General features: G+C 42.8%; 2 protein-coding genes and 3 non-coding genes across 5 annotated transcripts; 1 reads left to right on the top strand and 4 right to left on the bottom strand.

The window, feature by feature from the left end:
• The first annotated feature begins 220 nt into the window (after positions 1-220).
• On the top strand, positions 221-13,676 carry RFC4 (replication factor C subunit 4). The gene is made up of 10 exons (XM_005484827.4): positions 221-529; positions 1,107-1,185; positions 5,413-5,492; positions 6,668-6,787; positions 7,653-7,796; positions 8,090-8,210; positions 8,649-8,774; positions 10,323-10,403; positions 11,256-11,372; positions 12,108-13,676. The coding sequence occupies exons 1-10, from the start codon at positions 405-407 to the stop codon at positions 12,201-12,203; spliced, it is 1,089 nt and encodes a 362-aa protein (XP_005484884.2). The 5' UTR covers positions 221-404; the 3' UTR covers positions 12,204-13,676.
• EIF4A2 (eukaryotic translation initiation factor 4A2) lies at positions 13,164-20,093 on the bottom strand. The gene is made up of 11 exons (XM_005484828.3): positions 19,938-20,093; positions 19,046-19,091; positions 18,829-18,961; positions 18,432-18,571; positions 17,127-17,295; positions 16,843-16,952; positions 16,580-16,723; positions 16,075-16,212; positions 15,698-15,787; positions 15,380-15,459; positions 13,164-13,970 (listed from the first exon to the last, which is right to left on the bottom strand). The coding sequence occupies exons 1-11, from the start codon at positions 19,964-19,966 to the stop codon at positions 13,826-13,828; spliced, it is 1,224 nt and encodes a 407-aa protein (XP_005484885.1). The 5' UTR covers positions 19,967-20,093; the 3' UTR covers positions 13,164-13,825.
• On the bottom strand, positions 15,866-15,993 carry LOC113459022 (small nucleolar RNA SNORA63). Its single transcript, XR_003379816.2, has one exon. It is a non-coding gene; the product is annotated as a small nucleolar RNA SNORA63 (small nucleolar RNA).
• On the bottom strand, positions 16,352-16,532 carry LOC113459020 (small nucleolar RNA SNORA81). The gene has a single exon (XR_003379814.1). It is a non-coding gene; the product is annotated as a small nucleolar RNA SNORA81 (small nucleolar RNA).
• Positions 18,648-18,718, bottom strand: LOC113459021 (small nucleolar RNA SNORD2). The gene has a single exon (XR_003379815.1). It is a non-coding gene; the product is annotated as a small nucleolar RNA SNORD2 (small nucleolar RNA).
• Positions 20,094-20,182: the final 89 nt, after the last annotated feature.

The raw sequence follows: 20,182 nt of genomic DNA, 5'->3' as shown, positions 1-20,182 counted from the left end.
CTTGTTCTCTAGAGGGGTCTTTTTGTTCATTTCACGCTTGGGGGCCTTTGTGGGCAAGGACATTTGTGGGGAAGCACTCGGCATTTGTGGGGCGGCGCGTTCGTGAGGCACCGCCCGCCCCTCGCCCTGCGCGCGCGCCGCCCCCCTCACCCCCCGCCCCTCAGGTACAGGAGCGCGCGCAGCATGACGTCATGCCCGCCCTCCGTCCGGCGCCGCCGCCGCGCTCTGTGATTGGCTCTCGGCGGCCGGAAGCGGCTCCGCCCCCTTGAGCGGGCGAGTTGGCGGGAAGGGCGGCGGGGCCTGAGGGGTCTCTGGGGTCTGAAGGGTCTGTGGCTGACGGGACCGTGAGGGGCCTGGCATAGCCCGGTACAGCCCAGCACAGCCCGGCACGGTCCGGTACGGCCATGCAGGCCTTCCTCAAGGGCCCGGCCTCTATCAGCACCAAGCCCGTCGCTGCCAAAGAAAAGAACGCGGCCGGGAGCAGCGGGGAGGGCAAGAGGACCAAACCCATCCCCTGGGTGGAGAAATAGTAAGGGATGCTCTGGGGCAGTGCGGGCCTGGCCGTGAGGGGGGAGCTTTGCTCTGGAGGGTGTGGAGAGGTAGTTGGTGCATAGCAAAATGGGGTCGCAGGTGTGGGTGTCCCCACCAGGGAGAGCAGCTTCACTTTCCGTGTTCTGGGGGAGCTCCAGGGCTGGGAGGTGCTGTAGGTGCCCTTTGTGGCTCTACTGAATGGGAAATCTTGGCCATGTCAAGCTGTGCTCTTTCATCACTGTGCTGTTTTGGTGCGTGAATGCATTTAATGCTGTGGATTTTTGAGAAGTCTTTATCACAAAGTGGTAAAATATTGCAGTTCTGCTTTTAAAAACATCTCAGACAGGTGTTTACAACAGAAAAAGACAAATAGCTCCCTGGTGAATTAGATTGCTTCACTCATAGAGACCAGAGGCATTAGACTTCCTGTTGTGATTTTGATTTCAACTGCAAAATTCACTGTAATTCTTCAGTAATGAATGTAGTCAGAAGGGGAAATGTTGTTTTTTCTCAATTTCAGCTTTCCTATAAAAATTTGCTAGCTAATACATTTTATTTAATGTCCTTTTATTTAGTCGTCCCAAAAATGTGGATGAGGTTGCATTCCAGGATGAAGTTGTAGCTGTGCTGAAGAAGTCCCTGGAAGGTGCTGATGTAAGTGCAATGACAACATCTACCTAATCAGCATTTTTAAACAGACATTTGTGTCACTGGTAACAAAAATTTCTCTTTTCCCACTCAGCAATGGTCATTTTTACAGTAGCACTTCATGAACAGGCTAAGTGACTTTCTTGTGGTATCCTGTTGTGATATATGTGTAAAGCTTCTTATATTCCCAGTCCTCTGAACACTGTAGAATTGTAAGTTCCATGATGCAGTTTGGAATTTTTCTAGAAAAGCTCAAATAGTAAACTTCTTGTTATTAGTTTCAAACCTGGAAAAGCTTTTGTTGTCTCCACACTGCTACTTCACCAGTACTTGTGACATTCATGTTTAAGACAAGAGGAGAAAGCTTTTCTTTCATAGACAAGTCTGAATTGACTCCTCAACATTTTTAGTGATCTGTCAATGCTTCTGCGAAACTGCTGAACTCTAAAAATTTTGGTTGATGAGAGAAATTTAATTTATAAGTGCCAGATCTACTGCTTGCATAGTGATTCCCAAACTTTTTGGGTTAAAGTTTGTGTGTCCTAACAGAGTAGATGAGTAGAGCATTTGTAGTTGCAATTGTTTACTCTTGCATTTGCCTTTGGGTCAAAATGTAGTAAATATTTGGTATGTTTGATGGTTATTTCTTCTAGAACAGCTGATGTGGAGGTGAAGGGGCTGAAGGAAGAAATAAAGTACACAGCCAAGAGATGGCTCTGCTTTTTTCCAAAACTGAGCAATTCCTTCTTCTGTACATACTGAGACTTTTTTTCCTCCTCACCCAGGACAATCCCACTTGTGTCTCAAAAGCTGTCTGTTTTCATGGGCTGCAGTTTTGGTTTGTTCTGGGTGATATGAGTCTGTTTATTTCTGAAAATAATAATTTAATCAAAACTTGCAAACAGACACACCTTATTTGTTTGAGCATATGAAGCCAAAATCAAACAGGTACCACACAACTGTAAAAGATTTGTGCTTCTTTCTTTAGCTCCTTTCTCCATGTTCAGTTTGCTTTGATAATGCTCTTTAGATGTGGCCTTGTCAGGTAATGTTGTACCCCAGAAATCTGTGTTTCAGCAGCCCTGCTGCTGGATTGCAGTATTTATAGAGTTGAGGTAATTAGGAAGGAACTGTTAACTGCAAAGGAGAAATGAGCTGCTGCCACCTATACTGTCTGGACATATCAGTTGTGTAACATTGCTTAGGTGATGGGTTGGGAAGTTCTATTTTCAGCAACAGTTATTTAAAACCCTGCAGCTTGTGGATCCAGCAGTGTTTCTTGGATTCTGAGCCTGGTGCACTTGTGTTGACTTTTGGCCTCCTGAGCTGAAAAGGCAAATTATAATTCCTCCTTATGGTTAGGGGCTCTGTATTTTGCCATAGCTACCCAAACTCAGCAAGGCATTTGAGAACAAAATCATGCAAGTACTTTAAAATGTTTGTTTGTTTGTTTTTTATGTAGACATTTTTATTAGTTTCTTGAAAGAACTCATTCTGTCAAACAGGCGAAAGTGTAATTGAACTCTGAGGTGGCTCATACTTCAGTAAATCCACATTACTGCAGAGGTTCTTACTGAGTTTGGTGATCTGGTGAGATCAAAGAAACAGCTGTGACAATGCTGTAGGTGTGAGTAATGTGCTTTATTTAAAGTACAGTGCTGGAAATGGAGACTCAGTCCTCTGTCAGTTGGCCTGTGTGTGTGGGCCTTGATTTGGGAGCTGCTAAATGGAGCAGCACTTGTAACTCCCATTAACTCATACAGGACCTGTAACTCCCTGTAGCCAACACATTTCCATCTGTCAGAGCACACATCATCCTCTTATAAACTGGGGACAGCAGAGTCCAAGGGGCTTTGAACTGGAGAAATGGATTTTTGTCTGCCAGGAGTGTAGATTTGTTGGTTTCTTTTGTCAAAGAATCTGAAAACGTTCATGGTATTCTTTAGTTTTCATTTGCTTCATGATACCTTAATAACTAAAAAGAGAGTGTAGGATTATCATTGCAATTTCCATCTTCACTTGTACTGAAACTTCTGGAAAAGCAGCTGAGATTTGCACTATATGAGGTAGCTTTCCAAGAGCAGAGTGATGCCTGCAGGTATCCTGCTTACTCCTGGCAAGCGTGGAAAAATGGATAACCAGATCAGGTTGCAGTTTATTTAAAAATACTGCCACAGTTACATAAAGGATTAGGTTGTGCTTGGTGAAAAGTGGTGTAAATACTTCAGTGAGAAACCAGCATAAATGAGGTTGAAACAGAAACACTGGTAAAGTTGTGGTGTAATGGAATTAGGGAGCATTCTAATTAAAACCTTTTACCTGCTGATGCTTTTTTTGAGGACAGTAGTGTGTGAATTAGCACAGAGACATGAAATTCTGAATGCCCTCACAAACATCTACCCTTGCAATGTGCCAGCCTAGCACAGAGATTGGTGAATCTTCAGCTGCCATTCAGTACACTCTCCATCTCTCTGGCTGTCACAGAAGAGGGGGATAATGCTAAACTTAAAAAGGGGTTTGTTAGTAGGGGATGCTGTTTGCTTATTAGCAATTAGAGAAACAAGCAACAATTGATTGGCAGAAAGAGCAGGCAAAACTTGAAATTCATTTATTTACTAGAAATTGATTGAAAATTGAAATTCTTCTATCTCTGCTTGTAGGTACATACACAGTTGAGTCTGTGCACTGTCTTGTCTTAGTTGTTAAAACAGGATGTTTGTTACTAAACTGATTTTCTCTATTTTCATTTTCTGATTATGGGTTGTGTACTCCTGCATTCTTCTCTGCTCTTTGAATGGTTTTGGTTTTGCTGTTCCCATTCTGTCTGCATTACATGCTATATTCAGCATAGAATTCTCTAATCTAATTTTAGTTGACTCTTTAAAAATAGAATGCTTATTAGGGGCTAGAAAGCAAGTCAGACTGAGAGGTTGGGTTGGAGGGAACTTCTGGATCCTTGTTTTAAGAATGTAGAGGCAGAACATCCCCTATTGTGAAAGACAGCAGTTTTAGAGTGATAATTTATAAAAGTGATTGCTTGAAATAGTAATATAGAAAACTATCACTCCTATGTCAGCTGGAAAGTTTCTTGATTTCAGCCAAAATTTAGTCATGGCTTGTACAAATTTTGTTTATGCCAGCTTTGTTCTTTGTGTATTTATGGAGATCAGTCATATTCCCTCTCAGCTTTTGTTTTGCTGAGCTAACCAAATCAAACTCTTCAAAAAGTCACTTCTCATAAGATAGGCTTTTCACTCCTTTAATCACTTTTCCCAGTTTGGATTCATTATCCTTGTCTAAGGATGACTTGAACTGTGTGCAGCTCATTACCTGTTAGTATTAATAATTTACATCTGCATTGAAAGTGCACAATTCAGACCACCATGTTACACAGGCTTATACTGCTCCTCTGACAGACAAAATAAAATCAGCCTATTATCAGTTTCATTCCACCTAATGAATTTCAGATATTTTGCAAGTACTTTGCTATGTTCTCAAATTGAGAGATATTTTTGCTTTGTGCTGCTAAATGTCATCCTAAAATTATTGCTGCAGTCTTTGCTGTGCTGCTCTGATCTCCCTGTGTCAGCATATCTCCTTAACGCACTTGTGTTTTTCATGCTGAGGTCATTAATTAAATTATTTCAAAGATCAATTGACCTAATTTCTTTAAGAAATGCCCGCGGTCTCCTTTGCCAGCGGCTGGGATGTGTGCAGGAGTTTGCCGGTGCCGGGAGTGGGTGGCGCTGTCCCCGTGGCTGTGTCAGCGCTGCCCCTGCTCCCTGCAGTGCTCTCGGTGGCAGCACAGAGCCCTCGGCCTGGCCGGGCAGCCGAGAAAGCAAAGGATGGTTTCATCTGCACTGCTGCTATTGCCCAGGCTGTTTTAGAGCCATTCTTGGATAAATTTGGCTGTCACTGCAGTCAGAACAGTAGGCTCTGTAGGTTTAGTGATCTCAGACATGCCCTGGAGTGTATATATAAAAATAAATATAGATTGGAATATCAGTTTGAATAGAACATGGGATGGTGCCACAATTAACACTTGTTCATACTGCACTATAAACAGCAACTGGTTGTCCTCCTTTAGAGACCAAAAGAGAAAGACTTGCCATTATTTACTGTGAGGAAGAGACAGTTGTTGTTCTGTTAGGTGCTCAGATTGTCAGCAGGTTTTCCTGGTAGTGGATATTTTTTTAATTTCCTTTTCTTACAAATGATGCCTTGCTGTTTCAGCTTCCCAATCTGTTGTTCTATGGCCCACCTGGAACTGGAAAGACTTCCACTATTTTAGCAGCTGCTAGAGAACTGTTCGGGTAAGCTGGAATCAAGTTGCTTCAGTGTAATCAACTCTCACATGTCTCCTAATCATGTGGTGAAGTGCCTCTGGTCATAGCCTGCTCTTAGGTAGTTCCCAGCACTTTTTCATGAATATCTTTGTATTCTAATTCAGCTCTAACATAAGATTTCTTTCTCATTTGTCCTGTCACAAGTCACCAATTCCTGCTGCCAGTATGGACTTCAGATTGGCAGCCATGTAACCCCCTAACAAAGACTATGGAAAGAATGTGGTTTGCATATGATTTACTGAACTTTGTAAAGGAATTCCAATTTTTATGGCTTATTTAGTAAATTGTAAATATAGTAAATATAGCTGCACATAGGTCTCAAAGTGCTTCATAAAATGTCTGACTTTTAATCTCTCTGTTATGCACCATTGAATTGTGTCTGGAAAGTAGTATTGGGACTCAGACTAAAATTCAGCATGTATACATTAATTAATTCACTTGTAGCACTTGGGAGTTTTTGAGTAGTAAATTCAGTGATCTGTAAGTAAAAGATGGATGAAAAGCTGGTTTGATGTTATGATCAAATGTAATGCTGAATTTAATACCTCCCCCATCCCATTTGTCATTTTTAATCTTTGACTCACTGTTTTTTGAAGAGAGCCACTTCTACTTTAGTAGGAGGAACACAACTCCATATTGTGGATCCATTTTAATTCTCAGGATTTAAAATCCAGTGTATTAATTGTTGCTTTGTTTTTTTAAATGAAGTATAGTACTGCAGGTGAATACTGCATGTCTTATACTTTCTGGATATTTCATTCTGGTAGTACTGCTCGTGACTGCATTGTGGCATTTGACTTGTTATTTCACATTGCTCAGGGGCTTTGAGTAAAAAGGCATATAACAGTGCTCTGAACATATGAGCCCAACTTCCTGCCTTTTTTTTTTTTCTTCCTGGTTAACTGATATAATTTTATACTTCATTGTTTTCTGTAACCCGGGAGGAGATTCTAAAAATATCTAATGGAAATTCATACTTAACATTTTATGATCTCAACTGGAGTGTCTTTTAACAATGTTATTTAGTAATGCTGATAAAAATAATCCCTGCCATTCAAAACAGCCAGAAGGGTTGTTGTTATATTTTATAACATATCATTACAGGGGTTAGCTGCTAACATGTTGCAATAAAAATTTTGCAGGGCTGATTTATTCCGGCAGAGAGTCCTTGAGCTGAATGCTTCTGATGAGCGTGGGATACAAGTGATCCGCGAGAAAGTGAAGGCTTTTGCTCAGCTGACGGCCTCTGGAAGCCGTTCAGAGTGAGTGCTGCATCAAACCCCTCCTGCTCAGGACAAAGCATGTGGTTGTTTTTGTTTCTATTATAAATGATGGCTCAGCAGTGCCCAGAAGTTGGCAAAACACAGTGCTTTGGCTGAGCTTTTACTTCATGGAATTTCACATTGGGGGTTGGAATACCCAGGAGGATTTTTACTGTTGCTGTTATCATTGGAGGCAGACAGCAAAAACTCCACAAGGTCAAGACTTCTGGGTTTGGGCACATGTTGTTGCCTTTGCTGATGTTGTCTGACTACCATAGAAAAAATTCTTTGGGTAAATTGTGCCAGAAGTGACTTCCCTTGTCCTTCTAATCTGCAGGAATTTCTACAACATGGGTGTTGGTTTCTGAAAGGATTCTGCTGTTAGGTGATGGGAAGCTCAGTGCAGGTCAAGCCATGTGTATGGACTGTGGAAAGCAGCAGGAACAAACTGCATGCCAAGAGAGCCTGACTGATTCCAGTGCAGTATTGTGTGCTGGAATCAGTCTGTGGAGTGTTCTTGGGAGTTCAGGGAATCAGGGAGACTGTAAAAAGAGATACATAAGGTGTCAAAAGAAGCATCTTACAGTAAGAGTATGTATTTTAGAGGACTTTTGCAGTATGCTAGTGTTGGTCTTTTTATGGTAACTCAGTCCCTGCCTTTATTTAAAATATTAGTCTTTAATCTAAAAATCAATGAAATCTTTTAAAAAGATAGAACCTCTGAATCTGTTCTATTTTTCAAGGATACATGCTTAACTAAAATATTACTTGCTATTTGCAGGGATTTTTCTGTGTATGTTTTTAATTTTTTTTTCCTTTGTCTGTACATTTCCTGTTTGCTGAATAACAGATTTCTAATTTTCAGTGGTAAAATGTGTCCTCCTTTTAAAATTGTGATCCTGGATGAAGCAGACTCCATGACTTCAGCAGCCCAGGCAGCCTTAAGACGCACAATGGAAAAAGAATCCAAAACAACACGTTTCTGTCTTATCTGTAACTACATCAGCAGGTACACCTGGAATTAATTGGTGCTTATTTGGATTTGCTGTCTGGTCTGTAGTCGCTTTTTTATTTTTTCCCTGCTTAAAAGTTGATATCTAATTTCATACTTTTCAGTTAATAGAGATGTCACTGTATGCATGCAAGCCTGAAACAATACTTAGATTCCACTTAATTTTTACAATGTTGCAGTTTTAGAGTTATTTAAACCTTAAGGTATTTTAAACCTTTTCTGCCTTTGTTGGCTTTGTCTGTGAGAACTTGACCCACACATTCTTTACCCCTGTCCTTCCTTTCTTTCAGAATAATTGAACCTTTAACGTCTCGATGCTCCAAATTCCGCTTCAAGCCTTTGTCTGACAGCATCCAGCAGCAGAGGCTGTTGGATGTTTCTGAGAAGGAAAATGTGAAAATCAGTAATGAGGTAACTTTGTGGTTGCCATGTAATTTTGCTGCTTAATCCACTGCATAATTGCATGGCAGCAGAAGAGGCCAAGTCAGCATACTTTTCCAGGCTGCTCAATTGTATGAAATAAAATATATAAACTCATTTATTCTCTATCCATAGATGAGATGAATTTAAAGTCGTCCTAAAACCAAAGAAATATCCACCAGAGAAAACTGAAGACAAACTGTAGGGTTTTTTTTCTCTGCTGAGTGTACTGGCAGAGAACTGTGCTTCTTTCTCAAACTGCCAGCACACATTTGTGTTAGTGGAGAGGTTGTTTTGTAACTTGTGTATTGTGCTTGGCTCAGACAATCTGCTTTCTGCACTACTTGGTGTTTTAAAGTAACTGCTGAAAAAGTGTATTAGATTTTAATTAACAGTGAACACTTAGCATTTTCTGACATCATTTTTCAGGCAGTGTCATACCTGGTTAAAGTGTCAGAAGGGGACTTGAGAAAAGCAATTACTTTTCTTCAAAGTGCCACTCGCCTAATGGGTGGGAAGGAGATCACAGAGAAGATAATCACTGAAATTGCTGGGGTAAGCTGTGCCTTACAGTTTCTCCTGGAATTACTCTGAAAAGCATTTTTCCTATCTCTATCTGCCATTGCTCAAATTTTGGTTAAAAAAAAGTTTTATACTCACTAGTATTGCAGCATGGTAATGATGCACTAAGACTGCCTGATTCTGTACACATTACATAGCAGGTTTCTGGCAATTTCTTCTGTAAATCATGGAAACCTGTAAAAACAGTCTTATAATTCAAACTGAAGTTGAAATAATCTGCTCATAAATGCAAACTGTGGGTTGGTTTTTTTTTGTGGGAGAGTAGATTAGAACTGTTTTTGGTGCTTTTCTGTACGTGTGTGTAGAAGTAGAGATCATTGCAATATTGGTTTGGAAGCACCACGGGGAAATGACTTTCAGTAGCAGCTCATTTTCACCTTAATGTTCACAGTGACAGTGACAAGGATCTGTGTGGCTCCTGCTTTTTAATGAAACAGCAGAGGTTTGTTCTAGAATGACATGGGTAATACTGAGAGGCACAGGAGAAACCTGAGAGAAAATGCATTTAATAAAACTTGTGTGAAGGTGTTCCTATAGCAACAAAACACCCCTGAAGAAGGAGAAGTGAGATTAGGAGCTGAGGAGCTGAAAAATACATGGGCTTTAATGATGGACACACTTCCCATGAAGGTGCTGCCATCATAGCTCATTGTAGGGGTTGGGAGGTTCTGACTTTGATGAAACCAGAGGCAATTGCTGCTTTGCAGAGTTTACAGAACAATTTTAAACCATTTTCACAGTTTTGTGCATCTGTAAACCAGCTAGAATCTGAATAGATACCAAACATCTGAAACCTGGCAGAAATTGACTGTAGTGGTTGGAAAGAGAAGAATGACTTTCCATTATTGAATGAATAATGCTCATTTAAAGCAAGGGAACCCAACTTTACATCTCCATAAAAACTTGAAGTTCTTGGTCATTCACAACTTCTGTGACCCTGGAGTGACCTTAGGACAAAAGCTTCATAAAGAAGCTTTGAAACCAAACTGTCCGGGCACTCAACTGACAGGAATGACAATGAGTGAAGGGGGAAAGGGGCAGCTCTTCTCTGCTCAGAGTGACATAATGGCATCTGTCAACTTTTTTCCTTCTGATTTATGGTCTAATCTTGTTCCATTGGGCATTTTTTGGATGATATTGGTTTGTCACTGGAAATAAAATCTATTTGCTGTGTTGTTTAGATGTAGAATGGTACAGAAAGCATTAGCTGATCTAACTGTTGAAGAATGTCCTCCTCTTAGTCAGTGTCCTGAATAAGCAGTTGGATTTAGGAAGGTGACTTTGACAGTCTATTGTCATGATATGGTTTTTGTTTTAATATCATCAGTAAAGGAAAAATATCACAGCCTAGTTTTCACTTTTAAAATTTAGTCTGTCCCACATACTTGCTAGAAGTGGATGGGTGTGTAGAGGAATAAAATTCTGAAATGCCTTCTGCCATGAACACTTTGTTATTGTAAGCATCAACACCAATTTCAAGTTTACAAAGCTGAAATTAAGAAATGTCACTTCTTGTTACAGGTAATCCCTAAAGAAACAATTGATGAGCTGCTCTTGGGCTGCCAGAGTGGTTCCTTTGAGAAACTGGAAGCACTGGCAAAGGTAGAGTTCTCTTAGTGCTTAGCCTGGCTATTTCTCTCAGTCAAGGCCCTGTGAATCCTTTGTTGCCAGGCTGTGGCTGAGGAACATTTGGCCTCAGTCAGTTTGGATGCACATTTGGGAAGTGTCTTGTACCAGTCAGGACTCCCAGTCTTTCCCTTCTGAGGAAGAGCTGTCAAAGTTGCAAATAAATTTCCCTACCAATGTGATTCTGGCTTTCTCCTGGGTTAAACTGATGTAGATCTGTTCAGCTGAACAGAAAAATAAGGTTGCACCAATGATGTTTCTATTTTCATAAACTTCTCTCTTCCCAAATAGTTTCACTGACTGTTGTTCTCAATACTTGACATTTTTGTAACTGGGCACTACTTATTTTTTTTTAAGCTGTCTTTAGTTGCCATGGGTTTTATTTTATTAAAAAAGCTTTGGCCTTACAGATCTCTCAATTCCTGAGACTAGCAGTGACCAGATGAAGAAAATAAATCCTAAGTAGGTGGCCCTTTAAAATGTGAAGGCTGTGGAACTGCCATCTGATGCTGTGGATGCCAAGCTCTCCTAATTTTAGAATAGGATTGGACAGGTTCAGTGGAGGTTGTTAAATGCTTTAAATGTCTCATAAAATTTCTGAGATGTAAATTGTCAGAAGCTGGAAGAATGTTTGGACAGAACTGCTGCTCTGTGCCTGCCTTGCTCGTGCAGCCTGTCCCTGCTGGGCTCTGAATCCTCTGCAATGTGCAGGTTCCACACTAAATTGCAGTGCAGTCTCTCAGTTCAGACAGAATTTTTGAAGATTATCTTTCAGTTTATGGTGTTTCTGCTGCTGAATTACTGCCATTTTCCTCTCTCCCTGTGCAGAATCTCATCAATGAGGGGTTTGCTGTTGCTCAGCTTGTAAACCAGCTGCATGACACCATTGTGGAGAGTGAGGATTACAGCGACAAGCAGAAATCTGCCATAGTTGAGAAACTTGCAGTAAGTCTACCTTGAGTTAAAAAAATCAAAACTCATTAATCTCTACAGATTGATTTTTGTTTGCACAGTCTCTCCCAAGAACCACATGGTGATTTTTCTTGTTCTGAATATTTCTTGGTAGAATGTAAACTTCTGTCCTGAGAAATTTCACAAGAAGGAGTTGAAACCTATTTAAGTGAATTTTTATCCATATTATGTTATTCTAGTGAATTTGATCAAGAGGTTTGTGGGTTTGATTGTTTTGGGTTTTTTAATATAACATGGAAGGGAAAATTAAGATGAGAATAAGTCAGACAAGTCAGCACTTAAAAAAATACTTAGGAGCTGCAAAATGCAAGGTTTTGTTCTGGTGAATAAAATATGCCTTTCCAAAAAAGAGAAGATTCATTAACTTGCTCCACTTTTGATGAAGAAGGAAAGGCAGCAGTGGTGGAGGCTTTGCCTGAGTGACTGCAGCCAGGCAGGTGCTGTGGATGCCCTGCAGTGCTGCTGCTGGCAGGGCCAGTGCCACACCCCTCTGTGGATGGAGCTTTCACTGGGGGCCTCCTCCAGGAGATGGGATGGGGGCTGAGAGCTCAGGGCTCCCAGTCCAGCTGCAGGGGGTGTGATGTGGAGAAATCCGTGTAGAGTAAGACAACAGCTGGCAAACCTCTTGTTCTCCACTGTACTCCAAGACACAGCTGCCTTGAGCATGGCCATTTTCAGAGGGTTTTCCCTTCCCTGTTCCCTCTGCAGGAAGTGGACAAATGCCTGGCAGACGGTGCTGATGAATTCCTGCAGCTGATGAGTCTCTGTGCCCTTGTGATGCAGCAGCTCACACAGAACATCTGACTCCTCCAGCACCCTTTGTTCAGGGGTGGCTGGGGCTCTCACAGCAGGGACCTGTGTACTTTTGTACTTTTTTGGGTGGTTTTTTTGCAATAAAAGGACTGCACTGCAGTTGAAAAACCTGAGGCTGGAGTATTTAATTCAATTTTTTTACACTGGTAAAGAGCACAGGGGTGTGTAATGCTCCTAGTGTGCAGTTCCTTGTTGTGCATTTACACATGCAAGCAAATTCTCAGAAGTGAGCATATCCATACCAAAGTCTTCATCAGCTGCAAGCAGAGACACAAGGATTAGTCCTTGTAGCCTATATTGGCTGGGCAAAATGATCACATCCCTGTAGGACACAGCTTCAGGCTCAACCCAGCCCACACCTCCACCATCTTGCATCTATCTGATGATCCTTTAGGATTAAACATAGCAAAAATCACTTTACTAGCAAACATATTGAAAGTTTTATTCCATTCAAGCTCTCAAAAAAAAGGTACAGCAAAGGGTAGGTCATGTTCTGAAGGTGTCACTTAGGGTTCCTTGTCATCTCACTCTGTTCTTGCTCACAAGCCATTTTAAAGCTGTGACCTGGATGAGCATCTTTGGGAGCACTTTCAGAGGTGCTGTTTTGACCACCTGTCTTTCCTTCCTGAATGACTTGGGGAAAAAAATACCCTTGGACAGGCATGAAGCACAAATGATGCAGTGCAGAGCTGCTTCATCAAGCCAGCACCAATTATTAAGCGAGCCATTTTCTACACTGATGAAGGGGTGTTTCAGTTTTAAGGACACAGGTGCAGCATGCCAGAACCACACTAGCACTTGGGAGTCCAGAACCACCCTGCCATTAATGACAGTACAGGAGCTGTGGGCACAAGGCTGCAGCAGCTGCCACCTTCAGCTCCCACCCTGAGACAGTGCAGTCCCTGCTGTCACCCTCCCCTCAACCCAAGAAGCAATTATTTACAATTTAAGTGAATATAGAAGTATTTTATTGAACATTCAAACTTCATTAAGACATGTGCAATATGGCAAATTTTACTGGGTTTAACCCTAACTAAGACAATAGTATGATTGCTTGCTTGCTGGGGCTTAGCAACAGGGTCCAGATCACACTTACCACTAATTAAATACTTTATTGAATAAATACATATGAAACAAAAATGCATTTTAATGCTCTTATAAAAGTTTAGAGATTTTGAAAGGCCTTTCCAATTTAATCTGAGGTGTAAGTACATACAATAAAGGAAGGTAGGCTAGTTTAACATAATTGGCTGACTTTATACAGCACTTATATCTTTTAGTCCATAAGTAAATTATTAAATGATAAAGAACATCTAATACAACCACTTCTATGGAACTAGGAAATAAATTTCTAATAAAGAAAAAATTTACAGACCCCATGACTTTCCACCCAACCCCAACAGTCTAACCCTAAAGTGGACAAAGCCAATGGCCTTCCCCACAAGAGCTCACGACAGAAAGTCGCTTCTCTTATCAAAAATCTGTATTTCTGATCCGTAATGAGCATTGAGACAAGATTCAATATATCCCCAAAGAAAGAAGCACAATGCGCGTTGTGAATCGCCTATTCAGCAACAGCGAGCACTGGATTCACAACCACCTCATCCCGGGGATTAAATGAGATCAGCCACATTCATCGGCATCTCCTCCACTGTAGTATTGTAGAAAGTCTCAATGTCTCGCAGGATCCTCTTGTCCTCTTCAGTGACAAAATTGATAGCCACACCTTTTCTGCCAAAACGGCCACCCCGGCCAATTCTGCACAAAAAGAAAACACATTTACACTCCAGTTAACCTCACCCATCTGCTTTACATGTCTGCAAGATCCATTCTTGACTGCTGCTCTTATCTGCCACTGGCCAGTCTATGCTGCCACCCAAGTCACATCTGGTCAGGAAAACCAGCAGCTGGTGCCAGCAGCACAGCAGGTCCATTCCGTGGCAGGCAGCAGGGCACACATGGTTACTCGTTGGCTGCAAAGTAAGATCTTGATTTAATGCTTGGTGCTGTGTTCTGAAGTCCTGGGTCAGCCTCTCTCCCCTCTGTTCAGCTATGCACCCACCCCTCATGCATTCACTCCCAGCACAGAGCACACGCTGTTGTTTAACAATCAGACTGTTACCAAGTTAATCCAGTAACATGGAACAGCACACTTAATTTCAGAATTTAAATTCAACCTGTTTCCAGTGGGAAAACTTAGGATTTGTTGGTTTCCTTTAGAGAGTAAATCGAAGCTCAACGTTCGTGTTGAAGCCCAGATCAGTCACTGACGCATCAGTGCATGCGGTTTAGTTACACCCACCGTGAGCTCCACCTTCCTACAAACTGCACAAGAGAGCACCTTGCCAGCACGAGCTAAATTCACAGAAAGGGCTCACAAAACTTAGGGGATAATCGTGACAAAATAAATAAATAAATACCAACTCGCTCTTTATTCAAACTGTGCCGCTTACGAATCCACGTCCTAAATTACGTCAACGTCGTTTCTGAGCACCATCTTGTGTCATCAACTGCTGCTATCGACTCCTGTATTTTTTTACATCAAGTAACAAAGCACAGTTTACTTCATTTAGGGACAGTCACTAGAAGCAGTTAACTAAACCTAGGGAGACAAACTGGAATTGCTGCCAGAAGACACCACAGAGAAGAATCCCGCTAAGGAGCCACCAAGAGCAAACATGGCACACACAACATGGGCACAGCTGAACCTCCACAAGCAAAGCCAGCTCTACAAGCTGGGAGTAAGTAAGGTCTGTCTTGTCACTGAGCAGCAGCAACTCCAGATCAGCCAGAACCCAGACCAAGCTGACCCTGCTGTCAAGATGCTGCACCACTAACAGTGTCACACTAATATGTCACAGCCTACATGACAAGAGGCACATCAGTTGCTGGTATTTTCCCCATAACTCCAAGGTTCATCACTGAACCTGTTACACATCTAAGTTTTCCCACTGCTTCAAGTGTTCAAAAGTTCTGCTCCTCCCTGTTTCAGAACCACTGCTGTGCAAGGCAAGGCTTTTAGAAAGCCAATCCACAAGTGGCTGCATTCCCTGCTAGCTCTGACAAGTCTATGCATGGATGCTAACAGCTCAGGTTTGGTGAGGAGGGTGTGTGCCAGTGCCCATCCAGCCCAGCACAGGGACTGACAGGGGGCAGAGCCAACTGACCTGTGAATGTAATTCTCACGATTGGTCGGCAGGTCGTAATTGATAACCAGGGACACTTGCTGCACATCAATGCCACGAGCCTGCAAAGCAACACCAAGTCTTTAATGCACGTTAGGGGCTATTTTCAAACTTATCCATCTCAGGCTTTTGTCAACCACATCATTAGTTATGAACTACAACTGTGTAGTCCATAGTGGAGCATGGTCTTTGCTGTTCCAATAAGCTCCCAGCAGTTCAGGTTACAAAAACCATCACTCAATTATGAAGCTTTTGGGACAAGGCTGTAACAGAACACATTCAATGAAAGACAGTGCTCACCAGCAAGTCAGTAGTGATCAGGACACGGCTGGACCCTGATCTAAACTCTCTCATGATAACATCCCGTTCCTTCTGGTCCATGTCACCATGCTGGGGAGTTAAAACAAAAAGCTGCAATTAGTACAGTTCCAATGCTCCAAACCAGAATATTCTTCAAAGAACAAAGGCATGTATGAATCCCAGCGTCCCTACCTGCTGTGGAAACGAAGCAGGTAGGGATAGAAAGGAAACACTTTACTTTAAGCAGGGGGAACGATAATACAGCACTGCACAGCTATATTATAACTTTCCTGCTTCTCACTGATATCCCCTCCTCACCAGTTCTTCTCCAGTAAATACACAGTATTTCAGAAGTGATTTGAAGTAGCAATTCTTACCAGAGCTGAGACTGTGAAGTCCCTGGCATGCATTTTCTCCGTAAGCCAGTCTACTTTTCTCCTTGTATTCAGGAAAATAACAGCCTGTGTAATGGTCAGTGTCTCATACAAATCACAGAGAGTATCCAGCTTCCATTCCTGAGCAGAACAAAGATCATCAGGAAACATGACACAGGTTCAGTACATAACACAACTTGAAGCAAGCAACAGAACTCCAATACAACAATCAATTAAGCCTGCTTTGGCACACAACTACATTCAACTAAGTTTTTGTGTCAATTGTTGCACCAAATCTTCAGACACAGGACACTGGACATTAAGAAAGAGGTCCACCCTAGTCCTTTTGGATCTAGTGCATAGTTTTTCTTCTTCTTGCATTTACTCTACTAGCATTATTGCAGAAACTAAAGCTCAGCCTTGGTTTCCGCAATTTTAGCACAGTGCTTTAACAAGAAGGTAAGAGAACCCAACTCCTCCTGCCACAGCGAGTATAACCAGTACCAACCTCTCTCTCAACGTTAATGTAGAACTGCTTGATACCCTCCAGAGTCAGTTCTTCCTTCTTCACCAAAATACGGATGGGATCTCTCATGAACTTTTTGGTCACTTCCAACACATCCATTGGCATTGTAGCTGACAGCAGCACAACCTAAAATACATTACTCTATGTTAGCACATACCCCGCAGTTAGCATTTGTGCAATTCAATTCTCAGCCACACCATAAGCAAAGCTGCATGCATCACTTCACCACGTCAAAGCTTTTTTACCTGGATGTTTGTGCTTAGTTTTTGAAAGATCTCATAAATTTGATCCTTAAATCCACGGCTCAACATTTCATCAGCTTCATCCAGAACAAACATTTTGATCCATTTTGGTGCTGTTGGAAAAAGAGATGCATCCCATGAAGTTTCACAAATACACAATCTTTAAAGAACATCATGCTTCTGTACTACTAAACTTTCAACACAACTCAAGTACACTGAAGCTCTTAGTGGCTATGAGGCTTTCACTGAAGATTGATCAGCAAGGGCACAATGAGGTTCATACTCACACAGATAGCGCCTGTTCAACATATCAAACACACGCCCTGGAGTTCCCACCACGATGTGAGGAGCCTCAGCCTGCAGCTTCTGCATCTCATTGCGCACATTTGTGCCACCAATGCAAGCGTGGCATGTTGCTCCCATGTAGTCTCCAAGGGCCAGAATTACCTTCTGAATCTAAAATAGAACCTTCCATTAGCAGCTTGTAGGACAATAAAGCTTAAGCCCCATTATCACTGGCTTTCATGGACTTTGGAAGCCAAGACACCAAATAAGGACTATGGAGCTCTTGGAACTGAGAGCTGCTAAAAAAACCTGCCCAACTCGACATAACTCAAGTTGCTAACTAGAAGCCAGAGGAACAGTTAAGTTACCTTTTTTTTTAACTAGCTGAACTTGCTGATTGAGTGACTGCCATGAGACAATTACTAAGCTGAGAGCAGGGCCACCAGAAGTGAGCTCAAGCTCTCAGGTGGTGCTCAGGCCTGCATGTAAAGCACTTGGACACTTTTCAGTGAACTCTCTCCAATGGCACCACTACCAGCCAGATTTCAAAACAAATCTCACCTCAACAGCTTTAGAGTAGAACAAAGGCTTAACAAAGGCCCTTATTCCATTTATTTTGTTTTCTGTCTGATTTAGTATGTTTAGCTTTACCTTGAAGAATTTTGACATTGCACTGGCATTTCAGTACAGTATAGTTGAAAATGACAGTAAGTTTTCTACTTCAGAGTTGGTTCAACATCGTACTTCAAGACCCTTCATTACTGACAGTTAATCTAAATATTCAAGTATTCTGAAAGTTATTACCACACACCCACTTAGCATAACAGAACACCAAGCCTTGAAGGTGGAAGACATGCAATTATATTGTCAGGAAAACATACAAAGCAACAAAACCATTTAAGTAACCAAATGTGCACTGCAGTTTTCATGTTGCACAACTGCATTGAAGTTTAAACAGCTTCTCAGCAAGTGTATTTTTTATTTCCACTCAGAACACTGTGCTTTAGTAATTGTGTTTTTCTGCTGAAGATGCTCCCTCCACTTAACACACAGCACAGCAGCTGCCTCCTGCACCCCTGCCCCAGCACACCCTCCATGTTTATCAACTCAGCTCTTCAAGGAGGCAGAAGACTTGTGGGACAGAAGGCTGTTTGTATCCCCCATTATTGGGCACAAAAAGGGTTCTGAATGGATATTCATTGCAGCCCCTCAAGAAGTCGGGTAATGTTGTCTCACAGTTGTGAAACCTGAAACCTATGCAACACACAAAGTTTTTTTGTTTGTTTTTTAAACTACACTATCAATACCTGTTGAGCCAGTTCTCTGGTAGGGGCCAATACTAGTGCCTGGGACTCCTTGAGATCAATCTCCAACTGCTGCAGGATGGAAATAGCAAATGTGGCTGTCTTGCCAGTACCTGACTGAGCTTGAGCAATCACATCATACCCTAAAAAAAGTAGGATACACATTTACTGCTCCCACACGGGTCAATCACATTAGTTTTACTTAATTCCCCTTGAGGTAAGTGATCAGTACTAAAGAGGTCTCTCCATTTCAGGTCAGTCCCGAAAGATGGTGTACCATCATATCACTTGTTCAATGAAGATTGAAATTAGTTATTACTGCACACTAATGAAACAATGTATGCATTTCACAATGCTTTCTTAATTATCTGATGTTGATATTAATGAATCTACTGCATACCTTTGATGCATGGAATAATAGCTCTCTGCTGAATAGCTGAAGGCTTCTCAAAACCATACGCATAAATGCCCCTTAGAAGGGATTCTTTTAAATTCATATCATCGAAATTGTCAACAATCTCATTCCAATTGCTCTGTAATAAAGAATTAAAAAAAAATAAATCCAATACCCCTGTCCACCAGCGATTTAATTCTCAGGTCACTTCGTAAGTGCTCACCTCGATGACACCATCGGGCTCCATTCCCTCTGGGCCGCCATGGTCTCTGCCATTAAAGAAAACACGTTGTTAGCACAAGAGCCACCACCACGCAACAGCGAGCTGACGTGTCGGCTAAGACAGCGGCGGGAGCCGTGACAGATCATTCCAGCAGGTGCTCTGAGCTGCTGCCAATGGCCAGACTCGTGCCCCCCTTCCGCAGTGTCCCGAAGCCGGTGCCCACCTCCCGGGGCCGCGGCCATGGGCGCACCGAGCGCGCGCTCCCGCGGCGGCGCGGGGGGAAAGGGGGGGGGCGGGCGCGCTCCCGGCGCTGCAGCGGATCCCCCCGCCCCGCCCCGCCGGGAACTCTCGCGAGAGCTCCACCCCTGGGATTGCGCAAACCGGGCGCTGCGGGCGGACGGCGCCGGGCGATCGCCCGGGGGGGGCCTCCCCCTCCCCCCGCCAAAAAAAATATAATGGTCTCGCGCTCAGCGCGGCCCGAAAACCCGGGGCGAAGCAATGGCGAGAGGGAGAATAGAATATTGAGGAAAAAAGAAATCCACGGAAAGACATTTAAATATTAAAGCTACAACACAGCCGTACACGAAAGAATTTCGAAAAAGTCCTTTCTAGGGCTGACTTGATTGCTAAGAAAGCCAGTAACGAAAATCGAGCCCCGAGGACTAGAGCTAAAACCGTTTGTGAACCGCGAGCAAGGGGAGCGCAGGGACAGAAACGTCTAGAACGGGAGGGGCCAGGGCGCAGGGCTGATTGAGCACAGCGCCCTGCCTCCCCCAGGGCCCCCCGGCTCCCACCCCCTCCACCCTCTTTCGACTTTTTCCTCTCTCCCTGGCCGCCCCCGCATAACCCACGAAGCCCCCGAACCTGGAAAGAGCCCAGGCCCTCGCCATACCTGCTATAATCCGCGGAGCCCCCTGACATGTTCCGATCACCAGCTCTGTCCTCAACTGAAAAGGCAAGCCCTCCGCGGCGCCCGCCTTATATACCCGCCCTGCTGCCGGACTCGTTGCGCTCTGCTCTGCGCATGGATATTCACCTTACACCACGCGCAAAAAAGCAAGAATCCCTCCAGTTTAAGCCCTGTATCCCAAGAGATTCCCGTCACGCGACTTTTTCAGTTAATCCAAAGTTGTGTAT

The sequence above is a fragment of the Zonotrichia albicollis genome, chromosome 9 (genome assembly GCF_047830755.1).
Source record: "Zonotrichia albicollis isolate bZonAlb1 chromosome 9, bZonAlb1.hap1, whole genome shotgun sequence".
In the NCBI taxonomy this organism is placed as follows: Eukaryota; Metazoa; Chordata; class Aves; order Passeriformes; family Passerellidae; genus Zonotrichia; species Zonotrichia albicollis.
Note: the sequence above shows the minus strand (reverse complement) of the source record. Positions and strands in the feature narration are given on the sequence as shown.